Source organism: Microchirus variegatus, assembly GCF_963457635.1.
Source record: "Microchirus variegatus genome assembly, chromosome: 12".
NCBI classification, from domain to species: Eukaryota; Metazoa; Chordata; class Actinopteri; order Pleuronectiformes; family Soleidae; genus Microchirus; species Microchirus variegatus.
Window position 1 is genome coordinate 16,883,233 of NC_139813.1, and position 13,692 is coordinate 16,896,924.

Consider the following 13,692-nt stretch of genomic DNA (forward strand, 5'->3'; position numbering starts at 1 on the left):
TCCTATGAGAACAAGCCGAAGAACCCTATACGGTTCTATGGTTTTGTTTCTAAGAGTGTATAATAAGATTAAATGGGAATTCCTTGTAGTAAAAGAACTGTGAGGTTGAGAACAAGGGCACTGTAGTTTTACCTGAAATAACCCCTGGGCTAACATGATCTAATCTCACATTCCATCCCACCCACATGCATGCTCCTAATCATGGTCATAATCCAGGTTAGCACCACAGACTAACCACATGAAAAGATCTGTACTTACTCTTGTCTGAGATGCTGTGTGTCCAGCAGAGTTTTAGGAATGGTCAAACACTTCTTTCTGGGCACAGGAGGCTCGTTCTCATATTGAGCAAACTGAGGTCGCTTGCGGCTCAACCTGAATGAAAACAGAAAACAGTGGATGATAATATGACAATAGAGCTGAGATGGTGACATACTGTATAAAATGATATATATATTTATATTATCTGAGTGCACTCACATAGGAAGCTCCATCCAGTCTCCTCACACAGAGGTCACTCGTAAAATAAAGCGGATTGTCTCTTCTTCTTTACGCAGGTGTTCATGACAGATGAGTCTCATGTCACAAATGAAAGTAAACTAAACAGCAAACAGCAACTGTAGCAATCTCAACAAAGAGCCCTCGGCTCCTCCTCTTACGCTCACGGCCATATTTCATCACGCCTTCCTGCTGAGCAGGTTCACAGAGGAACGGCAGAGAGAAAAAACTACTTATCCTTAAAGATAATATATAAGATATATGACCTTTCACTTATGAATGATTGCTGGAAGACAACATGGAGGAGAGCTGCAGTTCAACCACCTTGTGTCATGAATGTAAGCAAAATCTATACAATACAATACAAGAGGAACATTTTCGTGTACCCTTGAGTTCACATGAGGTCCCATCTGTCACATTGATGGTGTCAAAATGTGGGTGTGCACACTTTAAAGAGAATTTTATGAAGCTGCTACAGTGGAAACACACCTGATGTGAGATTGCACTGTGGTCATTTCTTCCTCGTAATCTGCTAAAACAACAACAACAACCATGTGACTTTTAAAGCTATAACCCACACATGAGCAACATAAGGCCCTGGGGCCAGGATGTGGTCCGCAAAACCAGTTATATCCGGCCCACTACGACCTCGCAGGCGACCCTTTACTTGACTCCTGCTCAGCTGAAGTTCTTTTAAACCAGTGCAAACACACACAGAATATTTCAGTTTCACTCCTTAATAGCATTGAACTAGTGAAACACAGGCAGACTTTTATTTTGAAATCATCTCAGGAAAGGGAAATGTATCAGTAAGGTTAGGTCACAGCTTATAGGTCACAGCATTTTTACTTTTAAAATGTAATATTGTTGATAAAGATGGGTTTAATAATTATCATTTCTTTAAAACGTTATATTTCTGGCCCTTAACTGGATATATATTTGGAAATATCTGTAATAACCCTTTAGACCCTTTTGTCCATGTGTCCCCAAACAATATCACTTCTGTCAGGATGTTTAAGATAAATGTTTTGACAGAACCAACTTTCCCTGAAGAAGAAAAAAAAAGGTTTGACACAGTCAATTATCATGTCATTGCCATTGGGATTTATAACAGTAAGACATGTCAGTTTGCGTCGTAGCTGCGGCTGCAGAAGACTGTTGCTATAAATTAAGTCATGCTGTGTAACACGTTCGACTGGATCTGTGCATTACTACTCTACGGTTTCTCATGCTGTAGCTTGTTTGTGGATTTGGCAAGTGTGTCAATACTGATAAATGACAAGAAAAAATGACAATATATACACAAGGAGAAGGAAGCATTGAGTAGCCATCTTGGAGAATCAAGCTGTGGACATGTTTAATGTTTGATTAATTACAGTGTTACTGTGCTTGAGTACAGAATGAATGTATTAGTACTTTAATTTGTTAATTATATTTCTAACACTTTCTTACTCGACTACTATCTTTGTTCCTCGTTACTACCAAATAAAATCAGAAGAAGAAGAGTTAGTCATGGTCTGGATTTATATTGAGCTTTTTTAATCTTGATGAACTGCTTTACATTATAGTTTTGCCATTCACCCATTCACACACTGCAACATGGGGTTAAGTGCCTTGCTCAAGGACACATACAGTATAGACCAACAGAGCCAGGAATTGAACCCACAACCTTCCAGTTGAAAGACAACTCGCCCTACCACTGAGTTACAATTGCTCAATCCTAAATTCTGATCTTTTTTTTATATATATATTTTTACTTCTAAAAATGTAAGTACATTTTATGTCAGGAAAATAACTCTAATACTAATAATAAACGAATAATACTTTTGATACTTAAGTACACTAATTATAATATACTTTAAGACTTTTACTTAAGTACTATTATATAAAAAAAGTTACTCCAACTTCTCCCAAAGTCATTGTCTGGTAAGATACTTAGGTACTTTTACTCAAGTATCCCTTTCAGGTACTTTGTACACTGTAAACTTTGATCAAACTCTGCCCTCTGCTGGTGAACATGGATGCACACTCTGTGACACTGGCTGTTGCATGTAGCTCATAATGATGGACAAGACTTTGAATAACCATATGAACACATTGATTAATAAAATAATGTATATTATTGTAAAATAAAATAATAACAGGTGAAGATAAAATTATGTCTCAGGCAGGAACCCATGGGTCTGTCTGCAACACAGAGGCGGAAGTGCTTTGGACAAGTCTTGTCCCCTGATTATAGCCCCGCCCACACACAGTTCCGCCCTCTTATTTGCAGTTAACCTTCACCTAATACTAACCATGACTCTAATCACATAATCTGGTCTGTTTGTTTAATATATATATATATATTATTCTCTGTGGTTCTGTGTGATTCGGACAACTTGTAGTTCCGCCCCCTCTCCTCCAGTCTGCAGACGGATATCAGGTGCAGATGGGTTTTTTGTTACAGGATAAAACGACCGACCAATCAGAAGCCGCGCTTCACAGATGGTTTACTGAGGCGGGGCATCACACCAGACGCTCTCGTCTCTCATTGGACGCTCGGCGCTAAGCCCATGACTCGCCAACCAATCAGAGGCGTCGCTCGATCTGCCCAGTGTTGTGACCGAATCATGCCGTTTGTTTCCTCCTCAGCTCTACCCGACACTGAGTGTCTGATGGAGGACGCATCTCTGCTCAGTGTTTAAAGAAACAGAGGCACAGCAGAAACACCTGAAGCGTCAGTCATGGACATCCTGAAGTCACTGGGTCACCCCGAGGAACTGTTCAACCTGTTCAAATTCAAACTCGGGGGATGCAGCGCCGTCATGCCAAAGTTGGATTACGTGAGTAAAAAAAAAAAACCTCAACTCATGTGAGATTATATAAAGCAGCATAATCTGGGTATGATGCACGCGCACACATGTATGATGCTTCACGGATGGAGCGAAGGGAACAGGGTCTGCAGCACAGGGTCTGCAGCACATCACAGTGAGTGCACGCGACAGGCTGAGATGTAAACGGATTGGCCTGTTCCTTAAAAGAGCCGGTGATTGGACTCTTGTCTCACACAGGGAGGCACAGATGACCGCAGACTCGTGATTTACGTCACATAATAATGAGCTTGAAGGGTTCAGCGGCGGGAGAGAGATGCTGTGCGCATGTTTGACAGATAATCCCACTTTTTTTTAAAAACACCAATGTGACCCTCAGAGAGCAGCAGCCCACACAGACTGTTATATCGTTTCTATATAGGCTACATTTGAATACATTTGACTATTTGATTGTTTATTACATGATTAGTTTTGGTTTTCCAGGACAGGAAGTCCTCCACAGCAGGGTTCCTCTAGGTCAGGGGTGTCAAACTCATTTTCACTGAGGGCCACATCAGCATAATGGTTACCCTCAAAGGGCCAGATGTAACTGTCATAGAGAATAAATGTAACTAAATTTAACCAAATATAATGTAAAATACAAGTTACTACGTAACATATTGCTAAATAACTTTCTGTATTTATTACTTATTCAATTTCACTCGTCGCATGATGCGTATACAATGATACACTCCGATCTAGTGGCGGTGCCGTCACTTTGCGGGTAACACGATCGCCATGCATTGTGGGAAATGTAGTTTATGGTCAACGCGCGCCTTAAAGCAGCATAGGCCTATTGTAACACAGATTTTTAAGATCAATTTATCACTCGCGGGCCACAGAAAATGACGTGGCGGGCCACATCTGGCCCCCGGGCCTTGAGTTTGATACATGCTGTAGGTGCATTAGGGGTCAGAATCACAGGGTAACCTCACGATATGATACGTGATACATGGGCCACGATACCAATAACATCACGATACAACGATTCTGTGATAATCGATATATTACAAGACTATCATATAGTGATACATATAACTCCCTCTTCTTCGGCCAGGTATCTTCCGCCCAAGTCTCACTCATTCATTTCACCAGCGCCACCCCGAGGTGACATGAAGTAGTGAAACTGGCAGCGACCATTTACCGTAGAGCGCGATAAATATCGATAATTGCCCTGGCGTATTGATTATCGTATTGCACCGAGGAAGGACAACGATATATTACCAAATACCATTTGTATTGCTATAGTTGATATAGTTGAAAATATCAATAATTGTAATATTCGAATCAAATTTCTTGAGACAACCTAGGAGTCATTCTTTCCAAAATCCAAGCACATTGCAATATCAGTCAGTCTGAGATTTATCCAAATTGAAAGGGAATTGAAAATTTAGGCCAAAAATTAATAGAGCCTCTCAAAACGGGCTTACACTGTGCGATTTTCACCATATCCATAGTTCCATATCCATAGCTACATTCCCTATTATAAGTCTCTTATTATTACGCAATGCATCTATAAGCAACTTTGTCTACTATATTTTATGACTTAACTGTTTCATTTTAATCAGATAAAAGGAATAAAAGGTTTTTTTTATAAATATATCGGCCATAAGAACCCATATCGATCGACCTCTACCCGTTGTGTAATGTCAGAGTATTGTTATGTGTGGATGTGGGCGGAGTCTAGAGTGAACCACAACAGTAGATCTACAAACGCTCTGCACGCGCTGCATCTCCGTGCGCGGTGACGTCAGACTGTTTACAGCTCAGCGCAGCTCTTGTTTTGCTCTCCTCGACGTCCTCCCAAAAAAGTTTTTGGCACGTCGCGCGACCCCTCAACACCCGTGTCCTCTACATGGACTTAATGCTTCCACTTTACCCACCAGCTGTGGCGTGGATATGGACGTGTCGTAGCCACGCGGCTTGCTGCGCTGCCGACGGCTTTTCCGTATGTTGCCCGGAGCCTGTTGCAAGTGTCCATTCTCTCTCTCCGCGTTCAAGCGCTCTCTCTCGGTGGCGCCGCGGGGCTGCGGGTCCGCCTCGCCCCCACGGTCCCTGCTGCCAGGCTGGAGGTTAGGGGAACGCGGCCTGCAGGAGGCCACCCGAGCCACCAGCGCCGTTAGACCCGCCAGCTTTTACCGACACTCGGCCTTCTTCTGTCTCTCCTGTCAGGAGTCCATGAGCGAGAGTCTGCGGACCTGTTACGTGTACCTGAACCAGACCAGCCGGAGCTTTGCAGCCGTGATTCAAGCACTGGACGGGGAGTTGAGGTGGGTAACACTGCTTTCTGGGAGCTGGGTCACCTCAGGTGTGGAGCGAGGGGCGTGGCTGTGTGTGTGTGTGTGTGCTTGTATTTATCTATTTTGAGTACCAAACATCGTATTAAACACACAGAGTGAGTACATTTTGGCAGGTCCTTACATCTTTATAGGGCTTTTTAGGGGTTAAGGACTGGTTTTAGTGTTAGGGTAAACGTTAGGCATTTAGTTGTGATGGTTAGGGTTGTGTGTGTGTGTTTGTGTGCCATGCATGTTGTCTTTCCTCCAGAATTTTTGGTTTTGCATGTGTCCCACTACCCCACAATAAGTGCATTTCAGTCTACAACTGAAGCAATGGTGTCACCTGTGAAAGGTATTTTAAATTGTGGAAAGTCTCTTAGCTACAGACATCCTCAAGATTAAGGATTTCAAGCCAAACGCATCATCAGTTTGCTCTATTTTACAGATTAACAGTTAACCTTTGTTTAATAAATTAAGCGCACTGTGCTGAAATGGCAAACTTAACACTTGAAATTGAAGAATCAAAATCGCCACAGGCAACCTTTTCATGTTATTGTAAAATAAAAACATGAGATAACTTGCACTGGCATATCTGCAATACTGCATCTCATAGTCTTTCAGGTTTCATTTGTATTGGTATAAAATGGTATTCAACCTCAAATCCTCTTTGACTGAGACAACAGAGTAAAAAATGTGTTCCTGTCTGAGTAGAGTCTGAGACCTTCAAAATGTGGTCTTGAGACCAAAACAAATACTCATGATGAAGGCCTGCATGAGGACACTCTGTGTGTGTTTAAGCAACATAACAGTACGAATATTGAGCTGTGAACCTGCAGCAGGAATCTGAAAGGTAACTTAAGGTAGCTAATGTTACTGACACATTCTGATGTGTGTCTAATTTAAGATCAGTGTTCAGGTCAGTAAAGAAATGACAGCTGTTTGGAAAGCACGCCATTGGTGAGTGACTGTGTTGTGCACCTTGTTCAAATGGAATCTTCTACATGTAGGTTAGCCTGATCTTTTTTGAACTGGAAGACCTGTCCGCTAAATTGTGTCAAGTGACAAGGCCATTTTCCTCTCCACCATTCAGACATGCAGTGTGTATCTTCTACTTGGTGCTGCGAGCGCTGGACACAGTGGAGGACGACATGACCATCCCCATGGACAAGAAGGTTCCCATGCTGAATGATTTCCACACCTTCCTGTACCAGGATGAGTGGTGTTTCACTGAGAGCCAGGAGAAAGACCGACAGGTTCTGAAGGACTTCCCTACGGTCAGTACTTCTGCTTCCAGGCGGTCAAATTAGACTCTCACCTTGATTTAGTATTTCATTTTATGTAACTGTAACATGTTCGTGTGTCCTTGTGTAATCCAGATATCGCTGGAATTTCGAAACCTCGCTCAGGAATACAGAGACGTCATCTCGGATATCTGCCACCGCATGGGAGTGGGAATGGCCGAATTCCTTGAGAAGAAAGTGGGATCCATGAAGGAGTGGGACGAGGTGACTGTTCCCACTCATGTTAGCAATATTACGGGAGGATGATTACACAAATATTTGCAGTGAAACAACAGACCCAGCATATAATTTTGATGGCAGTATGAAAGCTGCGACATTAGAAATGCAGAAATCGGTTAATTAGAGTAGATAAATCTACTTCTCTCTGGATATGCATGTTCTCTTTTATAATCCAGAATCTTCTAAATTCCTGTTTTTTCCCCTCTGTGCAGTATTGCCACTATGTGGCAGGTCTGGTCGGCATTGGTCTGTCCCAGCTCTTCTCTGCATCCCAACTGGAGGATGCCGAGGTGGGGCAGGACACCAAGCTGGCCAACTCCATGGGCTTGTTCCTCCAGAAGACCAACATAATCCGGGACTATCTGGAGGACATACGAGAGGGACGTGCCTTCTGGCCCAAAGAGGTAGAAAAACTGTCTTTTTATCTCATGTGTGAGTGTGTTTGAGTATGTGCCTGACCTGAGCTCACAGTCACGCAGTGAAGTAGAAGTAAATACTTCTTCTTTTCTGCTTCCACTTTGGATTGTGAAATGTCTGTACAAATAGGGTGTGCATAACGTCGTGTACTATTTTATTATTATTACTTATTGTTATTATAATTTTTGATTTCAGTGAACTGCCATTATTTTCTGGAAGATAAGTTTACTGTTGACTCAAAAAGTAGAGCCTGACTGATATGGTGATGTGGATATAGTGCACTGGGTTTGGTCTCAGTCCCTAAAAGTTAAGGTCTTATCTTGGTCTCAGTGTGGTCTTGTTTACAAATGCAACCACGTGATGTCGTGTTGACCCGTGCCTCCGTGTCTCCGTGCAGGCCTGGAGTCAGTTTGCAGGTCGTCTTGAGGACCTGGCTCAACCAGAGAAGCTGGAGTCGGCTTTGTCGTGTCTCAACCTGCTGATCACCGATGCCCTTCGACACGTCCCAGATGTCATCGCCTACCTGTCGCGTCTCCGCAACCAAAGCGTCTTCAATTTCTGTGCTATTCCACAGGTACAGAGTGATGTGTCATGTACCCTTGAGTTGCTTCACAGTAAAGGTTCTGGTGTGTAGCATGGACGGTATATAAAAAGTAGGAACTTGCAAGTAAGAATTTATTTGAATGAGAATGAATGAGAGTTGGAGAATGAGCTTCTTCTCACTTGATAAACAACATCAGTAAACATTATCCTAACTGGTAAATGGTCTCTTTTGATAATCTCAGGTCTTCTTCAGTAGAACATTTTTCAAAAAACTCAACACGGTTCTGACCAAATTGCAAGTCAAGGCTTCAGAATAGAGTATATATTCTTATGGGTGTCATTTCTAATGGTTGCCACTGTGGTTTTTAGCTCTTCTTTCTACAACTACTATACTAATACTTTTCCTGCAGACGTGCCAAGACAAGCCCCAGATATCAGTTTAAGGTGTCTACCAACAATTCAATATTCTAGATACACAGAAAAGTGACAAATCTAAACATTTAAATAAAATCAAACCTCCACATATTTATTTCTCTGTCTGTATGTTATTCCCCTGCTGACCAGGTGATGGCAATAGCTACATTATCATCATGCTACAACAACCCCATGGTGTTCAAGGGAGTGGTAAAGATAAGGAAGGGACAAGCTGTCACCCTCATGATGGAGGCCACCAACATGAGAGCGGTGCACACCATTATCTCCCAGCACAGCGAGGAGGTGGGTGGTGGTTGTCAAAACCGTTTTTTTCTTGGATCGCTGCACTCCAAAAAAAACACTTTCTTTCTTAACACAACCAGTCCTTCTTTCCCTCCTCTGCAGATTTTGCAGAAAGTCTCCCTCACTGACCCGTCACGGGACAAGACGCTGCACATCCTGGCTCTCATCCGGGAGAAGTCCACGCTGTCACAGTCCAGCTTCTCCTCCAGGACCCACCACCTGTCGCCCATGTACTTGTCCGCTGCCATGCTGCTGGCCGCGCTCAGCTGGCAGTATCTCAGCGCCACTGCGGCACAGGCACAGGGCACCAGCGACATGCAGGGGAAGTGAACCTCATCGCCCCCCTCACCTTTCCTGGGGGTTACAGACTCAGAAAAGCCCTCTGGAGGTCTGGTTCTCCTCTCATCAGAGAAATCTCAAAGATATCTTCCCTGGTTCTTCCTCGTTTGTTACAGACGTTACAGCATCAAGGACATACTTAGTTTTTTTAGGAGGTTCCGGTTGCAGGCTGATCTAATCATGATGGGAGCGACAGTGAATCGTTGTAGTCCATCCGACATCTGGAGTAAAACGTCTTTACACACAATTTAGTGTGGTTATATTCACCAGCATAAATGGCACTTTGAACAGGGGTTGTGTTGTTGTCTGATAATAATTTACGCGAATCATTTTTTGTTTCTTTGTATCTGATTAGTGTGAAATATTTTTGCCTTTTTGTTTCGTCTTAATTTTCAGAATTCACAGCAAAAATATATACTAGATAAACGAGAGTGGGCCGAATTGTTTCAGTATGCGAGGCCAGACAAGACACTGCCTTCTTTTAGGCGTTTTCAGGAACCCCGGTTACAAAACTTCTTTTAATTTCTTCTCAAAATAGATGTTTCATGTCCAAACTAAGCTAGCTAGATATTTTATACTTAAAAAGTTTCCAGTGGGGGAGAAACACCTGCCAGAGCATTAACGATGTTTGTATGTGCTGAGTCGATCATGCGGGTAACATCCCATCAACACACTTCTGTCTGTGTTCATTTACTCTTTGTACTTTGACATAGGAGAAAAAGGAACAATTTAAGGGGGGGGGGGGTAGGTTTACGTGACATGGGGTGTTGACGTGAATATGGGAGAATAAAGAAAAAAAAAATTACGCAAATGTATAATATCAGATACATGATATATGTTTATTGAGACCGTTAGCTGAAGTGTCCTTAATACAGCTTTGGTGAGTAGAAAGGCCAGCACTAGAGTAACCTTGCACAGAACCAAAGGAGAGCTACAAACATTGCTATGTAATGTGAATTTCTGATTTGTATATATTTGAACAAATAAAGAGGTGAAACGATCTAAACATTGAGTGATTGATTTATTAAAAAAGTTGATTGTGCAGAAAAAAAAACGACAGTCATGTTTACAGCCCGTTTGTTTAAGTGGGTCAACCGTGGAAGATGATGCTGGCGTTTTTTACGTTTTATTTTACAGCAGATCAAGGTCCATGTACACTGGCAGAAACACACAAACACACACACATTTGCGAGTGAGGACATAATGCATTCCCTTGCCCCTTAAATGCCTAACCCTTACCCTACCCTAAACTCGATTCTAACCCTAATATCAGGTCTTAACCCCCAAAAAGCTCTTTAAAGATGTTAGGGCCAACCAAAATGTCCTTATTTTCCCAACTGTCCTCAATCCGTATGGTGTATATGTTTGGGCATCAAAAAGCATCAAATACACACACATATACAGAATAATAATAATAATTTTTAGGATTATTATGTGTACAAATTCAAAAATCAAACATATTATAACACATAAATGTATAATGTCCGTGATAGTTGGACTTGTGTCACAACAATAGCAAGATCCCAGGTTTAAGAGCACCTGTTTAACCTTTGGAAAGACATTTTGTGGGTCACATGAGATTTAAACACATGATCCATGTGATCACACAACGTGTGCCTTGTAAAAAGGACCAGTGACAAATAAAAAGACTGAAGGAGAAAAGTTTTGGACCCACTTTGAGAGTGAGAATTGTCCAGAAGAAGAGCAGTCAGGTAAAAGTTACCACTTAGATTTGAAAATCTTTTCTTTTTGTTGCATTCTTATTACTGTGAATTCTCTGTGTCAGGCTTAAAACCAACAAATGTTAATGTAATAGATTTTGTATTTGACATGTCTCTATATATAGATACAATATACAAACAAATAAATACATCACCCACAAGTCTGTGGCAGTCTGTGGTTGATGTTTACTTGTACAAATACCAATATATAGCCAAATTAAAATTATATTAGTATGAAAAACAAAAAGTCTTGAACTGAACATTTATTATAAATTGTAGAATTATGCCAACCATTATGTGGGAAAATAATGTGTGATCTTCATGCTGTAACGCCTTCCTCTGCTTCTGCTTGCTGACTGTACGATCTGTGTCTCAGAATGCATCGACTCGTTCTCCTCTACGTGCTGGCGACTGTGTCAGTCGCCTGGTCTCGTCCTCAACTCGGCCTTCTCTCCTCAGAGATGGTCGACTTCATCAACGAAGCCAAAACCACCTGGAGGGTGAGACCATCTATTTTAAACAGCTCATCATAATTCAGCTGCAAAGAATAATAGTAAAACTATGAATGTCTGTTCACCTGTTTTGCTCCAGGCTCGACAGAACTTCTATAACACTGATATCAGCTATGTGAAGGGACTCTGTGGGACTATACTGAATGGACCTAAACTGCCAGAGGTGTAAGTTTTAATGACAGCAGGTGTATTGTCTCACATGTCCACACAGGTGACAGTCAGCAGGTTCCTCTCAGCTGTAGCTGCTTTCCGTGACTGTACTCTCTTGTTCAGGGTTCATGATGTTGAGGGCGTGCAGCTTCCGGACAACTTTGACGCACGTCAGCAGTGGCCCAACTGTCCCACAATCCAGCAGATCAGAGACCAAGGCTCGTGCGGATCCTGCTGGGTGAGACGAACCAACAGAACACCACAACAGTGCTAAATAAATCAAAATAAGAGCCATCATTCATCTCCTAAAACTAGCATTTTTGTATCTGCACACATCATGTGGCCAATAGATGATTCAAATTGAGATTTCCCTCACAGGCTTTTGGGGCAGTTGAGGCCATTTCTGACAGGTTGTGCATCCAGAGCAGTGGTAGGATCTCTTTGGAGATCTCAGCGGAAGACCTGCTTTCCTGTTGTGAGGAATGCGGCATGGGGTGAGTGATCTGACCGTATTCGTGGCCCGTATAACACACCACACAGAACAATGAGCAACACTTGTGATGTTTTTATTGTCCCTGTGGTCGCAGCTGTTTCGGCGGTTATCCCTCTGCTGCATGGGAATACTGGACAAAGAAAGGGCTTGTGACAGGAGGACTGTATGATTCCAAAGTTGGTACGTGTCAACGTAAAAGAGGTTTAAACAACTGCACGGAAAGTCTGAACTGACATTCATTCACACAGGCTGCAGGCCCTACACCATCGCTTCCTGTGAGCATCACGTAAATGGAACTCGTCCACCATGTCAGGGTGAACAAGAGACTCCTCGATGTGAGATGATGTGCATCGATGGATACTCGCCGTCCTATCCCAAAGACAAACACTTTGGTATGAACTCATCTAACCGTCCACTGTTTTATATCCTGCACATTTTTTTTTTCAACTTTGACCCAATGTTTTTTTACGTGTTTCCTTTTTTTCAGGGCAAAGCTCGTACAGTGTACCGTCGCAGCAGGAGCAGATCATGACCGAGCTGTACAAGGGTGGGCCTGTAGAGGCAGCTTTTTCTGTGTATGCAGACTTTCTACTGTATAAGACAGGTGAGGCTGATACAGTTTCTGTTTTTTTAAATTCTTTTTTTGCCATTAACAAGGAAAATATCCATGCCCATGTGTATCATGGTTACATTTATAGCAAAGTTCATGTTATATATTATATTTTCATATTCATATTACATGTAGACCTGCCCCTGTGTTTTGGGGGGATGGGAATCTGTATCAGTCAGTATCGTTTTTGGTCCAATACTAGTCAAAAATCACTGGATTGGATATGGGACAGATAAAAATGTATTATACGATAAAATCCAAAAATCCAAAACATATGCACAGACAATAAAAATGTAAATAAAAATCAGCAAGAGCATTTTAGCTGAGTCATGTTTATACTGTATCGGACTAATATTGGTATGGGTAGATACTTGTAGAGTTTATGATATTGGTATCAGTATCGGACCACGAAAAAGTGGTATCATCCCATCCCTGATTTTTTCTAAAAATTTGAACTTATGGTCAGAAAAACAAACAAACTTGATGCTCTCAATTTTTAACTGAACAGTAAAAGTTTGGAGAATTTTCACGAATAAAATAGATTCGTTTTTGGATTTGCATTTCAGACTTTCAATTGAAGGATATGTTCAGTCCTGCAGTTAATATTATGGATGTTGCAGTTCACTTTGACACATCACCAATCAAAAACTCCGTTTCTTTAGATCGTCTTTATTAAAATGTGATTGTACTTGATGTTATTGTAGGTGTGTATCAGCACGTGACAGGGGAAATGCTGGGCGGTCACGCCATCAAGATTCTGGGCTGGGGTGAGGAGAATGGGACGCCCTACTGGCTGGCTGCAAACTCCTGGAACAGTGACTGGGGAGACAATGGTAAAAAAAAAAAAAAAAAAATCACCATCCATCCTATTTCAAGTGGAGAACAGCGTGATATCACAGCATGTATTGAATGGAAATGTGAGGAAGAGTTGGCCGTAGCTCACGTCTATTGTGTCCTCTGATTTCAGGTTTCTTCAAGATCAAGCGTGGAAATGATGAGTGTGGTATCGAGTCAGAGGTGGTTGCAGGAATCCCACACAACTAG

General features: G+C 42.0%; 2 protein-coding genes across 3 annotated transcripts; both read left to right on the top strand.

Moving 5' to 3' along the window:
* Positions 1-5,172: 5,172 nt before the first annotated feature.
* On the top strand, positions 5,173-9,879 carry fdft1 (farnesyl-diphosphate farnesyltransferase 1). 2 transcript variants are annotated; one of them, XM_083898252.1, is made up of 8 exons: positions 5,340-5,419; positions 5,520-5,617; positions 6,717-6,900; positions 7,003-7,131; positions 7,359-7,550; positions 7,961-8,137; positions 8,671-8,823; positions 8,926-9,879. In XM_083898252.1, the coding sequence occupies exons 2-8, from the start codon at positions 5,526-5,528 to the stop codon at positions 9,151-9,153; spliced, it is 1,155 nt and encodes a 384-aa protein (XP_083754378.1). In that variant the 5' UTR covers positions 5,340-5,419; positions 5,520-5,525; the 3' UTR covers positions 9,154-9,879. The 2 variants fall into 2 exon arrangements, with proteins under 2 accessions (XP_083754377.1, XP_083754378.1); XM_083898251.1 differs by having other exon boundaries at positions 5,173-5,617.
* Positions 9,880-11,260: 1,381 nt separating this feature from the next.
* Positions 11,261-13,692, top strand: ctsbb (cathepsin Bb; the record flags this gene model as incomplete). Its single annotated transcript, XM_083898241.1, has 9 exons — positions 11,261-11,383; positions 11,475-11,560; positions 11,669-11,783; positions 11,924-12,039; positions 12,133-12,218; positions 12,287-12,430; positions 12,526-12,642; positions 13,353-13,481; positions 13,616-13,692. 9 exons carry the CDS (start codon positions 11,261-11,263, stop codon positions 13,690-13,692), a joined length of 993 nt encoding a protein of 330 aa, XP_083754367.1.